At 57.3% G+C, this 22,943-nt stretch overlaps 4 protein-coding genes across 8 annotated transcripts; 1 reads left to right on the forward strand and 3 right to left on the reverse strand.

Annotated features, from left to right (window-relative positions):
* Positions 1-274: 274 nt before the first annotated feature.
* Positions 275-5,779, reverse strand: RIC8A (RIC8 guanine nucleotide exchange factor A). The gene is made up of 10 exons (XM_006046907.4): positions 5,579-5,779; positions 5,237-5,284; positions 4,561-5,151; positions 3,987-4,078; positions 3,366-3,516; positions 2,461-2,556; positions 2,230-2,374; positions 2,012-2,156; positions 1,530-1,649; positions 275-1,123 (listed from the first exon to the last, which is right to left on the reverse strand). The coding sequence occupies exons 1-10, from the start codon at positions 5,660-5,662 to the stop codon at positions 1,003-1,005; spliced, it is 1,593 nt and encodes a 530-aa protein (XP_006046969.3). The 5' UTR covers positions 5,663-5,779; the 3' UTR covers positions 275-1,002.
* A 205-nt stretch (positions 5,780-5,984) lies between these two features.
* BET1L (Bet1 golgi vesicular membrane trafficking protein like) lies at positions 5,985-20,971 on the forward strand. Of its 4 annotated transcripts, none has more exons than XM_006046903.3 (5): positions 5,985-6,180; positions 8,726-8,817; positions 9,057-9,113; positions 9,242-9,341; positions 20,631-20,971. In XM_006046903.3, the coding sequence occupies exons 1-5, from the start codon at positions 6,153-6,155 to the stop codon at positions 20,654-20,656; spliced, it is 303 nt and encodes a 100-aa protein (XP_006046965.2). In that variant the 5' UTR covers positions 5,985-6,152; the 3' UTR covers positions 20,657-20,971. The 4 variants fall into 4 exon arrangements, with proteins under 4 accessions (XP_006046965.2, XP_006046964.2, XP_006046962.2 ...); XM_006046902.4 differs by lacking the exon at positions 20,631-20,971 and adding an exon at positions 11,060-11,821 and having other exon boundaries at positions 5,986-6,180; XM_006046900.4 differs by lacking the exon at positions 20,631-20,971 and having other exon boundaries at positions 5,994-6,180; positions 9,242-9,516.
* ODF3 (outer dense fiber of sperm tails 3) lies at positions 13,107-16,636 on the reverse strand. The gene is made up of 7 exons (XM_025287145.2): positions 16,413-16,636; positions 15,890-16,006; positions 15,509-15,709; positions 14,936-15,037; positions 14,638-14,759; positions 13,636-13,776; positions 13,107-13,249 (listed from the first exon to the last, which is right to left on the reverse strand). Exons 2-7 carry the CDS (start codon positions 15,996-15,998, stop codon positions 13,160-13,162), a joined length of 765 nt encoding a protein of 254 aa, XP_025142930.1. The 5' UTR covers positions 15,999-16,006; positions 16,413-16,636; the 3' UTR covers positions 13,107-13,159.
* Positions 17,483-19,132, reverse strand: SCGB1C1 (secretoglobin family 1C member 1). 2 transcript variants are annotated; one of them, XM_025287149.3, is made up of 3 exons: positions 18,910-19,132; positions 18,188-18,287; positions 17,483-17,648 (listed from the first exon to the last, which is right to left on the reverse strand). In XM_025287149.3, the coding sequence occupies exons 1-3, from the start codon at positions 18,962-18,964 to the stop codon at positions 17,528-17,530; spliced, it is 276 nt and encodes a 91-aa protein (XP_025142934.1). In that variant the 5' UTR covers positions 18,965-19,132; the 3' UTR covers positions 17,483-17,527. The 2 variants fall into 2 exon arrangements, with proteins under 2 accessions (XP_025142934.1, XP_006040394.1); XM_006040332.4 differs by having other exon boundaries at positions 18,088-18,287; positions 18,910-19,128.
* Positions 20,972-22,943: the final 1,972 nt, after the last annotated feature.

The raw sequence follows: 22,943 nt of genomic DNA on the forward strand, positions 1-22,943 counted from the left end.
AGAAAAGGTTACTTGTTAACAGCCACACTGCTGTTTGGGTAGAACCTACTGGGATCTTCCTGCTTTGGCATAGGCCCTGTCTGGGGCTGCCCCCAGGCCCAGCTCCTGCCCCTCAGTGTTCCTTCCTTCTTGGAGTCTTATCTCCCCATGGGATCCCTGGGCTAGAGCCCCCTGGAGCAGATTTCACTGACAAACTGCTCAGGAGACCTGGTGGCCTAATACATGAGTGGTCATCCAGGAAAAGTGCTGGATTTTAAGAAAGACATAATTCTACTTCTACTTAACGTGCCTTTACTTGATATTCTGCACATAGATTCACACACACGCATGCGCGTGCACACACTCTTGCCTGGAACTCTATTTCAAAAAGATATTTTCATGAAGCTCTGTGGTGCACAACAGAAATCTAGACTTACGGTTTCAGGAGAGACATTTTCCTTCATATATTTAATGATCTAAGCCAGCAGGAAGGATTGAGATTCTCAGAGCCACTGATACGTGGGCACTGAGCCAGGAACAAAAATACAAGAGGCTAACAGCTCTGCTCTCAGTGGGGACAAAAACAGCAGATCAGAAGTGTGTTTCCGGCATTAGCATATAAAGTTCCAGCAGGTTCTTTGCCCTGTGAAATGTGGTACCTGCTCAACATCAGCTCTGGGCCAGCATGCCGGCTGTGCTCATGCCTGTTCCCAGGCTCAGTCCTACCCTCCCAAACGCATGTATACTTTTGCCTTCAGTTAAGCCCTGCCCTCAGGCACACACAAAAGAAACCACTTCATTTACAGAAAGAAAGACCAGGTTCCCAGAGTTCTAGCAGGACAAGAGCCTCACAGTCCTACAGAGAAGAAAATGGACCAAAGGCAAATCATGAATAGAACTTTGGAAGTAAAGAGAAAGGGACCTCCAAGCTGGAGGGAGGGGCATAGCTTCCCCACGTCCTGGCCCCAAGGACACCTCTGGAAGCAGCACCGGTTCTGAAGGGGAGCAGAAGAGCGGCCATTCTCAGTCAGGGTCCGAGTCAGGGTCCGAGGACAGCTGCCCCTCCATGGTCTCGCACATGGCGTCCTGCAGGGATGTGAGCTGACCCCGGGGACTCATCCCCATGGGCTGGATGACCCTGTGCCTGTGGGAAGAAGGCATGGTGGGGACGGGAAAGGGAGCCTGGAGGTGGAGCAGAGGTCCCCCTCTGTGGCCTGCTGCTTCCCCGAGCTGCTCCTGTGGCCTGGGGAAACCTGGAGGGGCTGTCCCGGCCAGGCCCAAATCCTCACTGCCAGCTCAGCTCTGAGACTCGGGTGGTCTCGCACTGTCTCCGGGCCTCAATTTCCATCAGTTGAAAAATGGACATGATACTTACCTCAGCCCTAGCCTTTTGCTAGAGAACTTTCTCCAAGACAGAGGATTTCCAACATTAGTAATGCAGTCTTGCCAGAACCTAAATCCCACTCTGATCCCACCCCCTCAGCTCGCACGACGGGGCACGGGTCGTCCTCCTCTGCCCCAGCCCTGGCCCTCCTTGCCATGCCACGCACCTGGAAAGCTTGTCAAACATGTTCACCAGCTTCATGGCCTCGTGTTCCTTCTGCTCCTCTGTCATGCCCTCCATGGGGTTGGGAGGCTTTTCCTCTACCCTTCCTGTCACTGGGTTTATGCTGTTTCCCGAGAGAGAGGTGTAGGGAATTAGTGACTCCAGGATGGGAGCGCTGCGTGGGGGGTGGGGTTCCCATCTTCCCGCCTGGGTCTGGAATGGTGCCGGGAAGGCAAGGCAACTGCAGAAGGGCCTCCCTCCAGGAGCAGCAGGTCACCAGCTCCTGCTACCTGGTCCCCCACATTGGTCAGACCCCTTCACCCTGTGTTCTCAATGGAACACCCTGGTGTTGGAATATGCCCTTAGAAAGAGAGGCCTGGTTCTGTAAGGGTTTACCCATTGGTCACCCTTATCCCATCTACCCTGCAGGTCCAAATGGGTGTGGTAACAGGGATGGGGGCGTTGAGTAAGAGTCTCATCACATACCTGGCCTTGGCTTCCTTGTACTCGTCCGTGTCTGTGTCCTCGTCCTCCGAGTACTGGCCCTCAGGCCGGCCCCCTGCCATGAGGCCCCTAGCAGCCAGGAGGCCGGCGGCATTTCCATAGCCCGTGTACTTGATGAACCGGGGCACTGAAGGGCAGGGCAGAAGTCAGTGTGGAAGCGTGACTGGGGAGGGGCAGGCGGGGGCAGGCCCCCAACTCACCGCTCTCAGAGCACAGGACAAACAGGAACTCGGCTGCCACCCTCTTCACGTCAGTGTCCAGGTGTGTCATGAGGCGAACTAGTTTGTTCCGCAACAGCTCCCCCACCTCAGGCCGGGTCCTCACGTCCCGCAGCGGGGGCAGCACCTGAGGAGGCAGCTGTCTCTGAGCCTGGGCCTGGAAGGACCAGGGTCTCCAACCAGGGCCTGGCCACAGCCCGGTCTGCCCCATACCTGGGCCTTCAGGAACTTCCTGGCGGGGCGGTGCATGCGGGCACACTCCGTCAGCACGCTCAGCACGGGGGCCACACTCTCCTTCAGCCTGTGTGTCTGCAGAGGAGCCTCGGTCACTGGACTGGGCCCCCCTTACTCAAGACCAGGGGGCCAGGCACCTGCCCCAGACGATCCTGGTGGGAGGCACTCGGGAAGTGGCCCAGCTGAGGGACCAGGAGCGAGCCGTGGGTGTCTGTATGAGCTTCAAAAAGAACAGGCACAGATGCTAACTCAGAAGGCCATTCGTACGTCGGGGCGAATCATTTAACTACTTTCCCCACCTTTGAACGGAGGGGGTGGAAACAGCGTGTTTAAAGCCGTTAACCACCAGCACACAAGGCAGCCCACAAGGCCCTGACTCTTCAGTCTGCCACACTCGAGCCTGCACGATGCCTGCAGACTCCCAGAGAGGCTGGTCAGAGCGCCGGCCAGCCAGCGTCCCGTGGTGCAGCTGCAGGGATCAGGGAGCCGCCGGCTCTTGAGGTCCTGTGGCTCCTCTGAGGGAAGCCAAGGCACAGCTGACGCTCATCTCGAGGGCTGCTCATGCACAGTGACATTCTGAGTCTAGGGTCGCAAAGAAGGACGGGGAGCATGGTGGCGCTTCAAGGGGGAAGGGGTGGGGAGCTTCTCAGGACCCCTCAAGAGGATGCACAAAGAGATCTGAAAAATGAGTACTTTGTCAGATTCTGAAAAGTTGTTTCCACATACTTCTCAGGAAGGAAGGTCTGGCTTGACCATGAAGTTGGAGGCACTGCCTGAATCACACTGGGGAGTTGATCTCCCCTCACCAGTGTGGACGGCAAAAACTCAGTGACCACAGCAGCTAGGAAAGCCTGGGCCAAAGCCACAGTCGTCTCCCTGCCCACCTGATGGAGACGTTTCTCCATGAAGCTGAGGAGGACACGAATCACATCCATGTTCACTCCTAGGAACTCCAAGGAACCTTCGTGTGGCTCCAGCGTGAGAAGAACATCCAGACACTTGACAGGCAAGTTCCCCAGGAGGTTCACTGCGTGGCTGGGGGCAGATGAAAGGGGCACTTGGTAAATACAACCCCCTGCTGCCAGCTGCCGGGGCCATAAATGCCATGAACCAGTGTCTGGGGGCCCAAGCAGTAGAACCAGGCACCAGAGCCAAGAGTACTACTTCCTGCAGATGCCCAGCATACCACATACCTAGGTTGAGGCAACACAGCTCAAACTGAGAACCGGCCTAGGCACAGGCTACCAGGAACGAAAGTGAAGAAACATACTACCCTATCGATACTACAGTGCCCGCTGCCCCTAGCCAAGGCCCCCTGGCACCTTCCTGCCTTGGACTCACACCTCTGATCCTAGACCGTAAGTGCTGGAGCGCCCCAGAAACACACTTTTGTCTGGTTCCACCCAGAAGGATGAAGACTGTCTAAGGCTGGGAACCAGCACAGAGACCTGTGAGCAGACCACCCCCATTCCTCCCCGCCACCCCGCATGACAGGCACCCCTCACCCGTGGAGCTCCTCTGTGCGGTCTCCAGCAGCAGCAAGCATCACACAGTGCCGCAGAAGGGTGCCCAGATGCCGGTACAGGGCAGCGTCTTCCTGACCAGACAGACAGGAGTTCCTGTGAGAGAGAGCCCCACTGGCCCCCACTGCTGCCAACTGAGAGTCTGCCTTCTGGACGCCCCTGAAGACCACATGCATTAACTCTGCATCTCTACTGTACACCCTGGTGCTTGTCCTCTCCCAGGAGACCTCAAGAGAACTCTCTTGGTTAAGAATATCAATGGATCCCCTTGGGACACAGCTGCTCTGTGCTTTAGCCCCACACTCAGTCTCATCGTGAAGAATGTCAGAGCCTCCCCTGCACACCACACAGCCCTCCAGCCAGGCTGCAAGAGCCAGTTATGCTCTCCAACTCCCTCAGAAAACTTCCGTGAGACCCGTCCAAGATAGGTGTTCCCTGCTTCTCTCGACTGGCTAAGCACACCTAATCCAGAAATTTGAAGGAACCCAGCAAAGAAGCATGTGCAGGGTATGTCCAAGTTGTTAAACTCCACCCACAGGTTGAGGTCAGCCCTCACCTCATCCACCTCCCTCTTGATGGAGTCGAAGGTGATGTTGAAGAGCACTTTGAGGATCTCCATGGCTCGCTCAGTCTCCTGGGGAGGCAGGAGCTCAGGGTGCCTCTCGCCCTCAGTCATTCCCAAAGTCAGCTCCAGCGCCCTGGTCAGCAGGCGCACTCCCTGCAGCTCCTGAAACAGCTGCTGGCGCACGTCGGTGCGGAGTGCAGTTAGCAAAAAGAGAAGACGCAAGTCAAAGAACTGGACGTCGTGTGGGAAGCTGCTCTGGCGGCACAGTCCTACACGCTCTGCAAGCCTCACCACGAGCCCCGCCTCTGCCGCCAGCGCCTGTGCCACGGGGCTGCTTAGCACGAGGTTGCACAGGCACTTAAGGGACTCAAGTACAACATCCATGTTCAGCGGCTCAGGGACCGACCCCTGGGAGGCGGAGATGCCAGCATAGCAGGCAAGAGCCTGCAGGCTCCGGCGACTGGTGAAGGAGTCCAGGCAGCTGCGGTCCCTGGACAAGATGCGGATGCTCTGCAGCCAGATGACGCGGCGGGAGGGTGGCAGGCCCTGCTCCAGGACCGAGACAAGCAGCTTCGCCAGTCTCTGTGGGCAGGGAGAAGAGCCGTTCCACCAGGTCCTTCTACCTGGGCCCCCCAATCATGCCCCTCTACCTCCGGTGAGCACCCACCTTCCTATCCTCCTGTTGCGCATCATCAAACGTGAAACTCTGGGAGTTCTGCAAAGAAACCCAGAGGCTCAGAAGGCACAGGCCTACCGCGGCAGAACCCGGGTTCCGCGGATGAGGGCCTGAGGCCAAAGGCACCTCTATGAACAAATGGCGCCCCAGCCCCACACATCAGCACCCTAGCAACTCCTCAGAGAGTCGGTGCTCCTCCGCATCGCTCTCCCTTCCACCCTCAGCCCCTTGCCACGCTCACCACTCTTGCCGCCCCTCCTGCCGGCCACGCGCGCGGGCCCCACCCGGCCCCACCTCCTCTCTGCACGTCCCAAGTCTACAACTCCCGCTCACCTCCCGGTTGTACGCGCGCAAAGCTTCCATAACTACGTCCTCCTCCCCCGTCTCCAAGGCATCTGCGACTGCCCGGGGCTCCATGGCACCTCCAGGACCCGATGCCAGGGAAGCCAGAGGGTCCTGCTTTCGCGATTCCGGGCCAGCGTCTGCCCGCCCCGCCCAGGCTCGGCGCGCGGGGGAGGCCGGGATGGGGCGTACGCGGCGCCGCGGGGCGGGGTCTGCGCTGCGCTCAGGAAAGGCCTGGACGGGGCGTGCGCGGCGCCGCGGGGCGGGGCCTGGACTGCGCGCAGGGGAAGCCGGGACGGGGCGGGCGCCGAGCTCTCTGGGCTGCGCGGCGCCTTAAAGGGGCGGGGTCTGGGCTGCGCGCGTGGGAGGCCGGGACGGGGCGTGCGCGGCGCCGCAGGGTGTGGCCTGGGTGCGCGTGGGGGAAACCGGGAACCTGCGGGCGCCGAGCTCTATGGGCTGTGTGGCGCCTTAAAGGGGCGAGGCCTGGAACAGCGGGATAGAACTTGAAGGCTTTGCTGCCGAGTCAGCTTTGGCCTTAAGCTCCGGGTCGGTGATCGTCCGACCTATGGGCCGGAATCGCCCTGAACCGAGCGGTGAGCCTCACTCCTTGGGCTAGGATTCCTGACAGGAGAGGGCCTCAGCCGCGCACCTCTCCATCACACGCACACCAACACCCCTCTTGATGCACAGAACGAGTGAAATGTCCAGGGAAAAGTCGAGGAGGAAAGGACTTTACAACCTCCGGACCACTTGGTTTCTAAACAGATGTTTGAGTGCCTACTGCATGCGAGGAGCCGGGATGCGGGTGAATAGAACCCACAGGTCCCTGCCTTCTTGGCGCTTATGTGCCAGACGTGAAGACCAAAACGGGCAAACAAGACAACGTTAGGCAGCTATAGTGCTGTGATTGAATAAGAAAAGGGGCTTGATGGGCTGCAAGGAGATCTAAAGAAGTGCCAGTTTTTGCTGAGACCGGAGCCTAAGGAGTGAGCCCGGAAAGGCTCTTAGGCTCAGGAAGGTTATGCAAGGCAGGAGTGGCCAGTGCAAGGGTGGGAATGGCCGTGGTGGGAGAGAGAAACATCATTGTTGGGGCTGAGAGAAAAGAGAGACTGGGGAGGCGGGGGGGGGGGGGGGCAGGTCAGGATAAAGACAGAGTCTGATTGTGTGCGGTGACTTCATTGCTGTGTAAGCAGGCACACCTGCTGGTCTGCTTGGACCGTTCCCTTTTTTGAAAAGCGGAGATGATAAAAGTTCCCATTTCAATGGATTGTCGAGTAAATGACACAGCAGTTGCTCCATTACGATGGGTGGGTAACTTATAATCCATCCACCGGGCAAGAAGGCTTTGTTAAGCATCTGCTTTGCCAGGCCCCTTGTCAGCACCGCGTGCAAGGCCAAAAAGGCTCCTACCTTACCCACTTCCCTCACGCTCCCACCCCTCTTCTTGGTTTCTTGTTTTCTTCGGAGGGCTTCACTCCTGCGACTTCTGCACCGCTCGCTCGTTCCAGGCACTTTCTAGGCACTGATCTCCAGTTTGTCCTGCCGGCAGTAACTGGAACCGGGCTTCCCACCGAGTTCGCTCCAGGCCTCAACCCCCGCTGGCTCGCCGCGAGGAGCCTCTTTGGCCCGGGAAAGGCCCGTGTGCTCTTCCCGGTTAGGACCCGGATACCGCCTTAGGCGGGAGTGGCTGCTCGAGTGTCTGTCGGCACCATAGTTGCCTCTAAAAACACAAATCATCCAGAAGTCCCGAGAGAAAACGCCAGCCCCATCCCCAAGTCAAACGACGGAAGAAACGTCAGATCCCTCTGGTTCCCACCGCCCACTCCGTCGGCCAGATCTCGGCCGGAAGTGGGGGGCCTGAGGCGGAAGGGGTGGGTCCGGAAGCCCCTTCCGGCGACTGCGCCACGTCCGAGGAGGCTGTAATCGAGCGGTGACAGACCCCGGGGTGGAAGCTGGACGCGATGGCGGACTGGGCTCGGGGTGAGCGCGGAACGGCGGAGGCGGGTGGCTACAGGGCTCGCCGGGCCGACTCCGCTGCCCTTAGGAACTTCCTTCGCCTTTCTCCGCGCCACTAGGTGGCGTGGTTGGGAAGACCCTGCGGGCGGGCGTAGTTGGGGAAGGGCGGCCAGGGTGCAGCCCGCCGCGCTGTGGATGAGTCGCTGGGTCCCTGTGGGCGCTCCTGCCCAACTGCTGCGTGAACCTGCGGGGTCCGGATGCCCGCAGTCCCCACCCGTTCCGTCCCTGGGAGATGACTCTGCACAGGACCTCGGCCGGGTCTCCTGGTCGACGGGTCCCGGAGGCTAGGCCCCCTCGGAGTGAGAGCTGCGCGTGATAGGAGGGCCCAAGCATGCCTAGTGCCCACTTGCCCTCTGGGAGTCTCTCTTTTCACCTGCGAAGTGGGATGCTGATTCTTGTTTCCCTGGGCTGTTGTGACTTTTAAGGAATTAATGGTACAATCGATTGGTAGGACCTTTACACCTCTTATTTTGGGGTTTGCAAATATCCATGGTTCCTAGACTGTGCCCGTTTTTGATGAGTCTCCTTGAAGCATCTGGCCCGAGGCAGATATGCATTCCGAACTTTGTGGTAAACAGTTCTCACCAGCCTTATAGAATGGTAATTCTGAATCACCAGGCCCAGCGCCTGTCACGGGCCAGGTCTCAGCAGGTACCAGGCTCTGGGTGACACACAAGACCCTGTGTGGGATCAGTCTCAAGCCCTGTTAGTCAGTCTTTCCAAAGTCTTTACCAGAGCTCATTGGGGTTTATTTTGAGAACAGGTTCTGTGTACCTTGCTAGTGACATCTGCGGAGGGATGGTACAAGCTCTGTCACAGAATGTCTGAGAGTACTGGTTGAACAGAGCCCTTTGGAGGTGCGCGCCCACCATCCCAGCCTGGATACATGCACAGGACCTGTGCTCACTCACACTGTTGTTTGTACAGTCTATCTCACGTGTGAAGTGTTGGATCCTGGGCGAGGGTAGGACCTGCTCAACAGACCCACAAAGGCCCAGTTCCCTTAGACACCTGACTGGGCCAGGTGGGATTGGAGTCCGGAGGCCACAAAGGGCTGAGATACGGGGTCACGGGGATGTTCACGGGTGGATTCATGCTTTCAGCTTCTCTCTCTCCTCGCAGCTCAGAGTCCTGGTGCTGTGGAGGAGATTCTAGACCGAGAAAACAAGCGGATGGCTGACAGCTTGGCCTCCAAGGTCACCAGGCTCAAATCGGTCAGTGGTGGTTCTCTCCTTTTGCCTCCACCTGGCACCATGGAGGGGGGATCGGAGGGCGGTAAAGACCTGGATGGGTTTCAGGTAGTTCCGTTCTCCTTGTCCCATCATGGCACACTTATCTGTGTGCGGCCCAGGTGGCATTTGGATCTCCTGATCTCTGCTGGTCTTGTTGGGGGTCAGGTGCTGGTCACTGTGTTTGTCCTGGGCTGACCCTGTCCCCTCTGTGTCCTGACCAGCTGGCTCTGGACATTGATAGGGATGCGGAGGACCAGAACCGGTACCTGGATGGCATGGTAAGGGCCTGCGGTTTGCAAGTGTCGCGGTCAGCTCAGCGCCCCACCACCTGCTTTGCAGCCCCCATCTGTGTATGTTTGTTGCGGAGTCGCTGCCCTATGTGACAGCGTTGGAATTTCTCCCCCAGGACTCAGATTTCACAAGTATGATGGGCCTACTCACAGGGAGTGTGAAGCGGTTTTCCACAATGGCACGATCTGGGCGAGACAACCGGAAGCTGCTTTGTGGTATGGCTGTGGGCCTGATTGTGGCCTTCTTCATCCTCTCCTACCTCCTGTCGAGGGCAAGGACGTGAGCCCGTGGGAGCTGGCTTCTGTGGGTGCCTGGGGCAACCAGGATCTTCCTCTGTCTGGTGTTTTGGGCTCCAGAGAACTTGTTTACAAAATACTCCTTTGAAATGATGATCGTGGCTTAGGAATCTTCTTCCTGCGTGGTTGGGAGCCTCTAACCCAGTGAGCTCATGTTAACTGGTTCTGTGTGTGCAAGGGCCCTATCCCTATGGGGTAGCCAAGGCCCGGCTCCCTCGCCACCTTGGGCTCTAGAAGCCCCAGCAGTGTTGGGTCCAAGCAGAGCATCTGGGAATCCTGGACACGGCCACCTGTGAGCAGCAGTCCTTCCCTCGGCCCTCAAGGTCCTGAACATCTCAGGGCTCCCCTGCGCTGCCTTGGTCCTGATGAGGCTGTGTCTGGTGCTTGAGTTGCCTGGAGCTGACACGGAAGCGGGTGTGGCTGTGAAGCGCAAATCATTCTTGTCACCTCCAGCTGAGTGTCCTCAGCCCGGATATTGCAGTTTCTCTGGCCGGGGCTGCTGGTCATCCACGACCCAGAGAGATTCAGAGGTGCTGCTGAGTGGCTTCTTCCTGCCCTCCAATCCCATGACTGAAACCAGACTCTCAGGGATGGGCAGGGGGATGTGGATGGAGGAAGGAACTGCAGCCTTGGCTGAAGACTTGGGGTCCAGATCCTGGCAGTTTCCCAGCTATGTATCCAGGAGCAGAAACTAATGTTTTCATGGGATTCAGGATCTACCCAGCATCAGAGATCTGTTGCCAGGAGACTAGATGTCTAGAGACAGGTCCATCTGACATTTAAGCGTCAGGCAAGGTGTGAGGCGGGGCTTTTATTGGTGTAGGCAGGAGGTTTCTGGATAATGCCTTTTCTTAGGACCTATAGGTCACTTTTTGAGGGTTTGTGGGCGGTTTCCACTAAGCTAACCCTAACCCTGCAATGTCTGCCCACCCCTCCCTGGGCCCTCAGTGTCCACTTGGTCATTCCCCTGCTCCTATGAACTGAACTAACAGGCCCAGCCAAACCAGTGGCTTCTTTGTACCTGACTGTGAGTCCCCAGTATCCTTGTCTTCCCATAAAAACGCTTGTAAGAAACAAGTCACTGGCTCTGTCTTTGCCGGTTCCTGTTCCCACTCCCCTTAGTTACGCTCCTTACTCCCTGACGTCTGGGCGCGCTGTGCAGCTGCCGCACGCTCATGCCGCGCGTGGCGTATCGGCTCCTCTCGGCACCTCGCTCTCTCCTCTGGCCAGGCGGACCTCGCCTTCTGGCCCTGCCACTCCTGCTGCTCCTCCTCCTCTCCCTTGCTCCCTGCCCAGCAGGCCTGGCCTCTCCTCAGACACTTGCCATGGAGCCCTTATCTCTCTACTGCACTTGGCTGGGCCCTTGGCCTCCTGTCACCATCCCTCCAGTGTGTGCTTCTCACACAGTAAGGTTGGCTCACTTGCCTCTGTGTCCCTGGGGCTTGGGTGTTTCTCTGTCCTCCTTGACATTCCTCCACAGGCCCCTGTGGTCATGCCTTGTTCCCCATTCTTCTGTGTGCCACGGCTTTGACTTCGCCCTCTGCACATCTCACAGTGAACCTAGTCATAGGGACTTGTCCACTGGTCACCAGACGCAAAGCTGCTACCCATATGGTGTCTCCATCTGATCACTGCAGGCACAGCAGATACCCGCAGACCTGAACTCCGTGGCCCCTGCCTTTTCTGGGCCTGTTAGCCTTGTTTCCTGAGAAAGTGGCTCAGCCAGGGCAGCCCACCCCCCTGCCCCGCTCCAAAGCAGACCAGGAATTTGGAGTTCGTGTTTCAGCGTGGTCTTTTCTGAGGAAAGTGGAAGTTGCTCAGTCGTGTCTGACTGTTGGTCACCCCATGGACTGTAGTTCACAGAATTATCCAAACAAGAATACTGGAGTGGGTAGCCTTTCCCTTCTCCAGGGAATCTCCCCATCCCAGGGAACGAACCCAGGTCTCCTGCAGGCGGGTTCTGTACCAACTGAACTGTCAGTGAAGTCCCTTCTATGAGGAGGACTTTGCCGTCTCTGCTGTGTGTTTCCCCTCAGGTTGCCGTCTGTGCCTCCCTGCTTCTCCATCTCGATGACTCTTTGTAGCCTTTCCAGCTATTTGGGGTCTGGGTATTTGTTTCTCATTGTGTTAGATGCATTCCTGAAGCGGGCATGGAGCTCTGCTGTGCTGTGTCAGCAGGGTTTCCTGTGGGGCCTTCACCCTCCTCCTCAGCCCTGTACACTGAGCACCTAATACTGTGGATAAGTGGGGGGTGCTGACATTGATTCCTGAGACCATAAAACAGAGAAGGACTTGAGGGCCTTCGGTGTCAGGTGTGGACAAACAGCCAGGCTCTGTCCCTTAAGTCAAAGACAAGGCAATTAGCAATAAAAACTTGAAATAAACAGTATCAAAGTAAACATGGCCTTTGGTGTTTTCATTTCTGTGGAGGCTTCAGAAAGTTTTGTCTGGAACTGACCCTGGTCTACAAACTGGCCACAGGCACTGGTGGTCTTTACTCTGCTGCTCTTTTTCTGGGCCCTGCTCTGCTCCTCACTCGTCCCCCTGGGCAGGCAGATGTGGGCTTGAGAATTCCTGCTCCTGGACCTTTCTTTGCCCAGGTTTCTGTGACTCAGATGGAAAGATGATAGCATTACTGCTTCAGGATTAAGGGAATATATGCGAGTACTTAGAACAAGTAGCCTGGCATGGTCACAGCTCGGTGAGGTCAGCAGTTGTCATGTGCTTTGTACAGCTGCAGGCACAGGTGCAGCAGGGCTATCGGCTCAGATTAGATTCGTTCCTCAAGGCCGGCGGCCTTGGACTCCAGGGTACCCCCCTGAAACACCCCTCTTCATCCCCGCTCAGACACCCCTTCCCTGTCCACACCCTCCTGTGCTTCCTGTGTGCTGTGTAACAGACCACCTGCAGGTGTAGTGGCAGTGGGGATTATGTCTCATGGGGACTACTTGTGTTTGAGACAGACGGTTCTCTCTGCTTTAGGATGTTAGTTACAGCCTTTTGGAGACACAGGCTGGCACTACCACCCCTGAAAGCTCAACACAAATCTGCAGGTGGTTGCAGAATGGGAGCTAAGGGCCCACCTGGCTTCACTGCCTTGCTGTGTGCTGATCTCACTCACAACATGGTGGCTGATGGGAGGATGAGCAAAGAGAAGGGGGGTGTCCAGGCAGAAACCCTTTGTATGTTGAGTGGCCTGGCTTCAGAAGTCAAGTAACAACAGCATGATTATTCAGGATGGTCACAGGCTCTATTCTAGAATCCAGGGGAGGGGCACAGACTCCATATTGCAGCAGCGAAGAGTCAGTCTCCCAGGGAGAAACCATCTGGAGGGACCGTCTGGAGGATACAACAGAACCTGGAGGGCAGGGATGGAGGCAGAATGAGCCCTCCTCTCAGCTCAGACCCCAGGCCCTGGAACCTGACATGGGATGGTGTGATTGCCTATGGGAGCCTCTCTGGAAAAGCTGGATCCTACCCCAAGAGAGACCATTGCTAGCAGAATCCGTGATTTTATTATATATCTGGGCACAGCAAGAAACAAGGTTAGCAAATGGGAACACATAGAAAAAATAACTGATTGCAATTGTCCAAAGAAGCATGCTCTGCCCTCCAGGGCCAGGCCAGCTGCAGCCCAGCTGGAGGAGGAGGCGCCCACAGCCCTCAGCTCGGGGAATCGTTGGTGGGGCGACGTGCAGAGGCTTCTGGCGGTTGCGGGGGAGGGGGGGGTCGCGGGGCTAGTCCACATCCACGACCAGGGGCGTCATGTAGTCAGAGTGTTTGATGCCAAAGGAGACGACAGGGGCGCAGGGCCTGGTCATCGTCACCTGGGAGAGGAGTGGCTGTAAGGAGCCGGCACCGCCGCCCCACCCTGCAGGCTCTGCCCTCACGGACTGGGGCTGTTGACGGTGGTTTTGCTGTACCCCTGGAACCCTGGGCCAAGGTGGCCAGCAGGAAGTCCACTCTGCCAGGCTTGACTGCAGAGCCTGGGCGTGGTGAGCGCTCGGCAGCACTCACCAACCTGTGTCTGGGGGTCTGGGAACACAAAGCCCGCCAGCGGGGGAGAAGGCTGCTGCTGGAACATGCGTGTCCTGAGGGTACCCAGCCACCATGACCCTTGCAGGCTTGCAGGCCCTTCCCCGCACCACCCCTCTGGGCCACGTCACCCCCACCTGCTCCCACCCCACCCGTCTGGGCCATGCTCTTGCCACACCTTCTCAGGGCTGTGGGCTCCTGGTCCTGGCTTTAGCGTCTTGTCCCCTGGAGGCTCCACCCGGGCAGCCATGGTATACTGTGGAGCCTTGAACTTAGTCACCTGGACATCAGTCTGGCGGTAGGCCGCGGGACCTGGGGTCTGCAAGGTGAAAGAAGCTCAGACAGGCTTGGCCTGCCGGAGTGTGGGGCCTCCAAGGGCAGGGGCTGGCACCAGACACTGGGTTTCAGGCCCCAGGTCACTGTATGTCTGTGTCCGGGGCCTCTTCTGTCTCCAAACAATGGCCATACCGTGGGACAACGCTCCAGTGCTGTGGGCCCTGCTCTGTGTGGACGTCACCCTCTTCAGCCTCACCATGGCAATGACATCCCAGTCTGTGCCAGCCCCAGACTTTCCTTTCCATGAGTGTGTGTGAAAGAGGCCCCTTCCCAATTGGGGATGCAAGGGCCATGGGCTGGGCTGGTGAGATTGGCAGTGCTGTGATGCCAGCCTCGCCAGGCTCCCAGGCACACAAGCACCTCAGGGCCTTGGCACTGGTTATTTCTGGAGCCAGAGCCCTCCTCCCCCAAACACGTCACAGCTCGTTTTCCTCCTCCAGCTCAGCTTCTCCCTGCGCGCTGCGCTGTCTCAGACTCTCCCCCAAACACGTCACAGCTCGTTTTCCTCCTCCAGCTCAGCTTCTCCCTGCGCACTGTGCTGTCTCAGACTCTCCTCGCCTTTCAGGCAGCGCCCACGTTGCTTTCATCACTCCTCAGCACTGTCAGCCTCCTGGCCGAGTCTTAACCTCTTTCACCCTGTCCCCCGTCTGCCCCTCCTCACCTCTGGAATGTAGCCCAGTGAGGGTGGGGCCAGATAGGTGGCAGGCTCCCAGGGGAGGAAGAGCTTCAGAGTTTCATGAGGATGGGGGCCAGGCTGGTAGGCCCTGGGGTCTAGGGGAAGGGACCAGATGGGCCATCTCTCTAGGGGGTAAGCCGTGCTGTGCCCCAGCCAGGTGACCCTTGCCTTGTGCAGGTCGTCGCTGAAGCTGCCCAGCTTGCTGCGGCCCTTGATGGAGAAGGAGGGCTGGGAGACCTTGCCGACGGTGTGGGGACCCATCACCATGGGTAGCATGTAGGCTGCGGGGCCTGCAGATGCACCAGCGTCGAGTCTCAGGCTGGACAGAACCCTGTGCCCGATTCTCCACTGGCTTCTTCCCTGGGCTTTCCACCTCCAGGAGACCAGCCATCAGGGTGGCCCCCTCACCCAACCTACCCAGGGTCCCCAACCCAGTCAGCCATGGGCCACCGAGGCTGCTGCGGACCTGGGGTGCTGTCCACTCGGAAGGTCTTGGTTCGGGCAGAAATAGAGTGGCTGGGGGCCGAGTCGAACACATGCTTGGTAGATTTCTCTGGAAAGTAGTCGCCTGGGATGAGGTGGGGGGAAAAATGTGGGTGCTGGAGGTTAAGGATGATCCTACAGATCAAAACAGGTGGTCAAAACAGCCTGGCGCTGGCCAACTCAAGGAGGACCCCAACATGGCAGGTGTGGGGCCTCTGGGCCCCAGTGAGAGGCAACCGTGGTTTTGCAAGGGGTGTCCAGGATGAAAACTCTGGTTGCAGGAGTTAGAGAGACAGGGGCCTGGAGAGCGAGTCTGATGTGGGCCTGGTGTGGTGACTCAGTCAGGCAAGGAAGGCCCTCAATCAGAGTTGGGCACCAGAGTTTCAGAGGCTGCACTGGGTCCCAGCTCCCCACCAGGTCCGACATTGCCCTGTTGTGAGGAGAAGGTGGGTTGGGAGGGTGAGGACGCCTGCACCCCTCACGCACTCATGCCTCTAGGTTTGCAGAGGCCACCAGCAGGCTTGGGCAGGGCTGGGGCTGAGCCAGGGGCCCTCACCAGGGCCAGGGGTCAGTGTGGTCTTTGTGTGGTAGCGCCCCAGGATGGAGTAGGCGGGGCCAAGATCCTTGCCAGTTCTCAGTATCTTGGGGTTCACGCTGTAGCGGGGCCCTGGAGAGCAGTTCTCTGCCAGGAGCATGGGAGCCCCACGGAAGCTGTAGGCTGGTGCACGCAGCTTGGTGGGTGTGTGCTTCACAAAGCCTGTGGGGCAGGGATTCTGAGCGGCCTGGAACCAGACGGTGCGCTTCCCCCCAACCCCCCATCGACCCTAGAGGAGTTGATAGGCTGGGAGTGAGAGAGGAGCCCAGGCTCACCCCAGGCCCACCCCAGACCTGGCGTCTGTTTCCCCTGCCCCGCCCTCCCAGAGTCCCAAGGGCTTACCCGTGGTGGGTGGAATCAGGTACTTGGGTCCAGGGCTGCTGTAGAGGGCCATGATGGGCCCCCGGGGACGATGGGGCCTCCAGGTGCCCACCCATACCTCTTCCGCCATGACTGGTTCTGTCCATGGATGGGAGGGTGACCGAGTGCTGGAAGGCCTGGGCCCTCCACCCTCGTCACTGCCTTTGCCCGCACTGATGGGCAGAACTGCAGGCAGTGTGCCTCCTCAGTGCAGTCTTGACTTGGGGCCCAGACCGAGGGTCACTGGGAGCCTCTGCTTAGAGCAGTGGGTTGGCTCTGCTGCACCCCCCCAAGAGGAGGAGCATCAGAGCCTCACAGACAAGCCCATGAAGCTCTCTTAGCGCTTGTGGACCTGCCCACAGTGGCTTTGAGGGGGTCTGGGCAGGTTCCTCCTGCTCAGAGGACTCTGAGTGTGACTGGGTAAGGAGCATGGACAAAGATGGGGAACTTCTTGCATGAGACTTGCCCTGGAGTGGGGAGGGGGCCGCTCTGGAGGGGCCCTCACCTCTTTGGTCTGGGAGCAGCACTCAGAGCGACCTATGGACTGAGCCTTCTCAGAGGTGGTCCCGTCCACCAGCCTTGGTGCCAGGGTGTTCCAGAAAAGGAGCATGGAGAGGAAGGCCTCCCCTCTCCCCCTGGGGGCGTCAAGAACTGGGGAGGCGTCCCTGCCTCTGAGCTCTAGAATGTGGCTCTGTGGGATGGTGGATTCTAGATCACTGTCTATGTGATGGAGACAATGGCCCCAGCCCGCAGGACCTCCACCCACACCATGGCTGGCTCAGGACCAAGACTTTTCTTTGCTCTTCTTTGCAGGGTTCAGGGTAGAGTGCAGAGGACAGGCAGGGGGCTGCTAGGGCCGGGACCAGCACAGCGAGGCAAGGAGTAAGGTTGTTAGGGGCAGAGCTGAACCTGCTCAATCCTGCCCCCAGTTGAGACTACTGACCTGGGGAAACTGAGGCACAAGAAGGCTGTTGGGGGTCCAGGGATCCAGGAAAGGGCAGGCCTGTCCTGGTTTGGGGGCAGGTGTTGGCATGGGGAGCTGCTGAGGGGCCTTCCTCTGACACTGCTCGCCCCCGACCACGCGGGCTGTGCCCACCATTGGACCCTGAGCGTCCTCACTAGCAGAATCCTCCTGGGGCTCCAGCTGGGACTTTGTCTCTTTCCTTGAGTAACTTCTCAACCCCTGGACCCATGTCATGTGTACGTTGTGCGCATTTATTGTCTCAAAATGATAACCTTCAGACGTAGAGCGCCCCCACACAGCCTGTACCCTCAGCCCTGGCCACTGCCTCTCTCTGGGGCTCTCTGCCGCTCCTTGCTCTAAGCCCCTGCCCCTGCCCCTGCCCCTGCGTCTGCCTCTGCCGACCTTCTTGTGTCCAATGCCTCCCTGCATCTACATGTCTGCCTACACGCTGGCTGGCTTTGTCTACCTCCTTACAAGGGTGTCTGCCTGGACTTTGGTTGGTGGGTCTGCCCTCTATGTGGGGTTACTTACACATGTGTGCGCCACTCACATGACCCTGTGTATGGGAGTCTGTAGTGTCCCTGAGGGTGGGGAGAGAGAGGAGCCAGAGCCTGAGCTACAGGAGGCTTTATTGATTGGATGACTTGAGGATAAATTCATGCATACGGAAGTGGTAGGGGTGTTGTCATCATGGCTGCTTGTGTAGCTGGTCCTATGGCTGCTTGGAGCCACGTCTGGGGTCCACTAGGCATCGTCCTGACTGCCCAGCACTTGCACCTGGAAGGCAGACATGTGTGGGCCAAGGGGCCTGGCGGTTCCATGCCCAGTGATCATTAACTGGAGAGCCACAGCTCCATCAGGCAAACAGGCTCAGGCCCGCCTCTGCACATTGCAGCCAGTCCCCTCCCAGCAGCTGGGGAAGCAGGGTGTGTGCATGTGTTTGCATGTGTGTGCAGAGGTGAGCATGTGCGTATGCATGTATGTGCACGTAGGGGAGGCTGAAGGCTGATGTGGGCGGTGAGGTCTGGGATGTTCCCCTCTGCTGGCGGAGGTGGGGGAAGGTGTCTGTGGGATGGTGGGGCGTGGGGTTGCTATACTGGGTGCGCGATGAGGGGCTATGGCATTTAGTCAAGGGCCTAAGGAATGGGGCTGTGGGTCCTGCCAGGGTTGCAGGCCTTTAGGGAATGGGTGTCCCCCCCACCCCCGGCCACAATACCAGCAGCTTGACCAGCTCCGCCTTGTGCATGGGCTGTAGGCCGTCTATGCAGGACTTGAGCTCTTCTATTGCTGCCTTGGCATCTGCATTGATGTTGTACCTGCTCAGGGGCCCCTCATAGAGCTCCTCCGTAGACCCCACCAGCAGCGTTTGCAGGAAGTCCATGAAAAGCTCTTCGGTGTCCTCCCCTGTGGCCAGCCCTGTATTGCGGGGGTGAGATGATGCCAGGACAGGACTCTTCCCAACCCCAGCCCCAGACTTCCCACCTCCAGCCTCAGTGGTTCTCCAGACCCTCCCCATCAACGTCCACCCCACCTGCCCCGGATTTTCCTCCACAACATCCCCCAATTCCCCCTGCCCTCAGACCCCTCCCGTTACCCTAACCTCAGCTGCCTCATTTCACCCTGGGCTCCCTGGCATCACTGAGGAAGGAAAGCCAAGCCTCTGATGTGGTGGGAATTTCCCCTTCCTGTGAGGTTGGCTTACCTGGAGCTTGGATTGGGGTCAGGGTCAGCCTGAGTTGGGCTGAGTTGGTGACATTGGGCTTGGTGGTGACCCAGGGGTTGAAGCTGGGCTGGGGTCGGGGCCGGTTGGGATCAGTCTACGGTTGGGGTAGGGTTGCCTGGGGACTGGGGTCAGCAAGGGCACCAGGGTCATTGCCCATGTCTACGTTCTGTGATGGAAGTGGGTCGGGGTGCCTGAGGAGGAGGGCATCAATCACTGCAGGTCCAGTGCCTGGATGTCTAGTTTCCGAGGTTCCCACCTGCTCCTCTGGCCCCAGCCTCCCGAATGTGCTGGAAGCCCCTGTCAGTGCAGACTCACCGCAGGTGCAGAGCACAGTGAGAGCCGCTAGCAGGAGGGCGCTGCTTCTCTTCATGGCGCAGAGCGGTGGTGACTCATGAGCTGCCTTGCCGGCTTTATGCCTCACGGGCCAGTCTGGGGGCAGGTCCAACCTGCTTGTCAAGGCCTGGCCAGTGAGAGCACAAGAAGGGCAGCTGTGGGTGTGTCCTCACCCCCTGCCCTGAGTGGGTGCCAAGCAGCAAGGGGCCCAGGGTGCTCTGTGAGGGCTGGTTGGCAAACCGTTTGGGGTGCATGGACATACGTAGGTGGGCAAGGGGAGCCTGGTCAGTGAGGAAGGAAGGGACGCTGAGGGCCTCTAGCCTTGCTTGGCTTGTGGCTGAGAGTGGCAGGCTCTTGGGCTGGGCCCAGGCCCAGGCCTTTCTTTTGGAGAGGAAAACCCCCTCCACTCAATGTGCTTCGTGGACCAGTACTGAGCTCTGAGCCCTGAGATAGCCTGAAGATCTCCACTGGGGTGGGGGTGGGTGCAGAGGGGTGGGGCACTCCTGAGGGCTTCCTGGGTCTTGCAGATTGAGTGCTGGGAGATGGGCCCAGGGCCACAGGAGGCCTGAAGTGGGCAGCAGCCTCCAGGGAACAGAGGGTGGGCCTGAGAGTGACCAAGCGGCGAGGAGCTGGACTGTCTCTGAGGCCTGGTGTGATGACCAATATCACTGCAGGGGGCGCCGAGGGGCTCTCTGACTTAGCTTCCTTCGGTGGTCCTCCAGCCTGGGGAAGTCCAGGGCCTGGGGGAGACAGTCCAATGCTGTAATGGAGACATGGGCTGGGCCGCCTGGGCCCCTGACCTGATCTCCCAGGAGCAGCGTGCCATCCTGACCCTCCTGCCCTGGGCCCGGCCCCTCTTCTCCTGTCCCATGCTGCCACCTGGCGGCCCATGGCATCCGGCAGGAGAGGCCCACTCTCCCGCAGGGTCTCCGCAAGGACCCAAAGTTTCTGCCCTACCTGAACCCGGGGGACCCCTTGTTCAGAATCGACTCGCACCTTCACCAGACCTCCAGAGCAGCTCCGTCCGGGTTGGCCACCCTGCCCTGTTTGTCTCCCTGCCTCTCACGCGCCTCTAGCTGGTCCTGAGTCTGTCACAGACCCCAGACCCTTGTCCTGTGTCCTCTGAGCACTTAGAGCTTCTCATCCATTTGGCCGTCTGTTTATCACAAGCAGTCTGTAATCCCCTTGCTAACGTGAAATGAAACTCATAGATGATATAACCTACTTGTACACATAGTTCCAAGAGTTGAGGAGAAACAACCTGTAGCAAAGTCATCTGTAACAAAACAACGTGGCTGTATGGGTGAGACTGCAGTCAGCAAACGTGAGCCCCACCCTGTCCCCAAGGCCCGAAGGGTCTAGTCAGTGGGACAGCCCTTGCTCTGATTGCGCTCCGATGGACCCATCACCTTCTTTAACTTTGTGGTCCTCGGGCTGCTTGCCAGGTCACCTGGAGAGATGTTTAAAAGTGCTGTCCCCAGGGCTTCGACATGGTGCAGACCCATGGAAGCAGGGTCCCTGGAGTGGGGCCTGGATTCCTGTCCTTCTGAATCCCTCCGGCCCCAGCAGAGAGGGGCCAGCATCATTCCCCTTCCTCCACTTCCTCCCAGTCTCCAGAGTGCTGTGTGTTGGTTTGATATGATTTCAAATGCACTTTTTATGATGTAAGTGAAGTTGTTTTAATCTACTTCTTTATGACAAAGGCCAAAAGAGATCGTTTTGGAAGTAAAGTTGATTTAAGAATGAAGCAAGCCGTGTCAGGATCATTCCCTAGCAACAGGCCATGGAATGTCGGCTCCTGGCTGGCTCCTGACTCTGGAGAACCTCTTAGAGAAGCCACACCTCAAGCGATAAATAACTTCAACTAAATTTGGACTTTATTCCTGTCATCTCCCCTTCTGTGGAACAGCAGTGTAATTAATTTATCATTTGTTTGGATTATGTTATTTCTTTATTGGTTTATTACAAGGAAACATTATCCTGCATGTTACTGGCTTATGCAATTATTATAATTTTGTGTTAAATAAACTATGGGCAAAGACAATCTCAGTCTCCAAGCATAATTTGCTGTCCGCTCCCAACAAAATAAGTCCCCAGACTGGTGGAGGACGAGGTGCCCCCTGTACTACCTTAGGACTGCTGATTTTCTTTTTCAGCAAACCCAACCCTCTGGGGTGACATGCTATTCAATGGTGCTCCTGAAGCCCTTCACAGGCACTGTCAGTCACAGAATCCCCAGCAATCTCTCACAGTTGCAGAGGATGTGAGCATCTCGATTCTGTCTTGCTCCGCTTACTCCTCCAGGTACCATTCTTGGTGACTTTGCTACACACATAGCTAACCCATCTCACCTGACCCTCATCCCCCAGGCCTCACCTCCTGTGGTCTTGCCCTCCACACACTTCAGTCAGTCACTGTCAAGGTTATTCCCTGGTCTCTGTAATACCGATAAGATAGCTGCACTCCCTTCTCAATTTCCATTTTAAGTGCCCCTGCCTCTGGCTATGTCCCATCCCTCAGCTTGCTGCCTCTGGTGCCCAGCAGTTACTTAGAAACTGCTCTGGTGAACCTTCATAGTCCACCTGGCCTGGATCTCTGGGCCATGGCTAGGAACGCTCCTTCAGTCACACCAAAACCCGTCCCCTCCCACCCTCTTCCCCAGCACTGGCTAGTGCCACCTCTTTCTCTCCTCCTGCCCACTCAGCAGGATGTGCTGACCTCATGCTAAGACCTTGCCTTGTGAGAGAGGACCTGTCTTCACACACACCAAAGACAATCCTCCTCCCTCGCCTCTCCCCAAATAAAGGCTTTGTCATCTCTTTCTGCAGTATCCTGTCTTCTTGTCTACTGCGTCATCTCTTTCTGCAGTATCCTGTCTTCTCTACTGCGTCACCCCCGTCACATGTGCTCCTGCTGTGACACGACCCACCTGGAAGCCGAACGCAGCAGCAGACGCTGCCCGTGGCGCCGGTGCTGGAGGCCTCCTCTCGGCCTCCGACCACGACCACGACCCCTCGACTGCAGCTCACCTGGAGCCCCAGGAGCCTCCCAGTCTCCTGCTTTCAGGTTGGGTTTGGCTAACGGGGAGCAAAAAGTGGACTGCATTCATCAACACTTTAGGCATGGATCTTCTTCTGATGGAAAATTACAGTCAAAATGTTCTTTAAAAAGACCCCACCGGATTCTATCAATCCGTAATTTGCTCAGTTCGAATTTTCAGAGATGTGCAAATAGAAGATCATATTTGTTAAGTTATGAAACTCATCTCTTCAAACTTCAAAGTCTCTGTTCTTCTAGTTTTTGAACATTTATTTGTGCCCTTTGACTTTAGTGCCCTCATGAAAGTATGTGACATTCAGTTCTGGCATTGAAGATATCACATTGGTAAGTCAGACTGTCTGATTCATGTTGTTAATGAGCCAGAGGCTGAAAGTGGCTGTTTTTCTTGTAGAAATACTGAGAGTTCTTTCTGTAGTCAAATTCTGTTAGTAGGAATCCTCCCCTGGATAACCATCATATCTGAAAATGGTTTAGATCTCATATGGCTTAGAGCTAACAGTTTTGTTGGTAATAAGGCTAAAATTCAATATATGTTTTTTTACATCATCATAAGGGCAATGGCAACCCACTCCAGTACTCTTGCCTGGAAAATCCCATGGACGGAGAGGCCTGGTAGGCTGCAGTCCATGGGGTCGATGGGAGTTGGGTACAACTGAGCAACTTCACTTTCACTTTTCACTTTCATGCATTGGAGAAGGAAATGGCAGCCCACTCCAGTATTCTTGCTTGGAGAGTCCCAGGGACAGAGGAGCCTAGTGGGCTGCCGTCTCTGGGGTTGCACAGAGTCGGACACGACCGAAGCTACTTAGCAGCAGCATTCAAACTACATATATCTTGGAACAATTGCCATCTTATCAATAACTGTATTCACCAAGTTATAATGAAAAATAATGAAACCAAGCAGGACCTTGTGGGGCCCTCTTGGCTACAAAAGCCTTTCCATGTCCCCTGTTTCT

Source organism: Bubalus bubalis, chromosome 5 (genome assembly GCF_019923935.1).
Source record: "Bubalus bubalis isolate 160015118507 breed Murrah chromosome 5, NDDB_SH_1, whole genome shotgun sequence".
NCBI classification, from domain to species: domain Eukaryota; kingdom Metazoa; phylum Chordata; class Mammalia; order Artiodactyla; family Bovidae; genus Bubalus; species Bubalus bubalis.

Coding starts and splice junctions, on each gene's coding strand:
- RIC8A (XM_006046907.4), bottom strand. CDS start 5,662: ATGGAGCCCCGGGCAGTCGCAGATGCCTTGGAGACGGGGGAGGAGGAC. Junction 5,152..5,236: donor CGCAACAGGAGGATAGGAAG/GTGGGTGCTCAC, acceptor CCCTGCCCACAG/AGACTGGCGAAGCTGCTTGT. Junction 2,557..3,365: donor TGGAGAAACGTCTCCATCAG/GTGGGCAGGGAG, acceptor GCTCCTCTGCAG/ACACACAGGCTGAAGGAGAG.
- ODF3 (XM_025287145.2), bottom strand. CDS start 15,998: ATGGCGGAAGAGGTATGGGTGGGCACCTGGAGGCCCCATCGTCCCCGG. Junction 15,710..15,889: donor CCTGATTCCACCCACCACGG/GTAAGCCCTTGG, acceptor CCTGCCCCACAG/GCTTTGTGAAGCACACACCC. Junction 13,777..14,637: donor TCAGCGACGACCTGCACAAG/GCAAGGGTCACC, acceptor TTCACCTTGCAG/ACCCCAGGTCCCGCGGCCTA.
- SCGB1C1 (XM_006040332.4), bottom strand. CDS start 18,964: ATGAAGAGAAGCAGCGCCCTCCTGCTAGCGGCTCTCACTGTGCTCTGC. Junction 18,288..18,909: donor CACTGTGCTCTGCACCTGCG/GTGAGTCTGCAC, acceptor CCCGCAATACAG/GGCTGGCCACAGGGGAGGAC. Junction 17,649..18,087: donor CGGAGCTGGTCAAGCTGCTG/GTATTGTGGCCG, acceptor TCTGCCTTCCAG/GTGCAAGTGCTGGGCAGTCA.
- BET1L (XM_006046900.4), top strand. CDS start 6,153: ATGGGCCGGAATCGCCCTGAACCGAGCG. Junction 6,181..8,725: donor GAATCGCCCTGAACCGAGCG/GTGAGCCTCACT, acceptor CTCTCCTCGCAG/CTCAGAGTCCTGGTGCTGTG. Junction 9,114..9,241: donor ACCGGTACCTGGATGGCATG/GTAAGGGCCTGC, acceptor TTTCTCCCCCAG/GACTCAGATTTCACAAGTAT.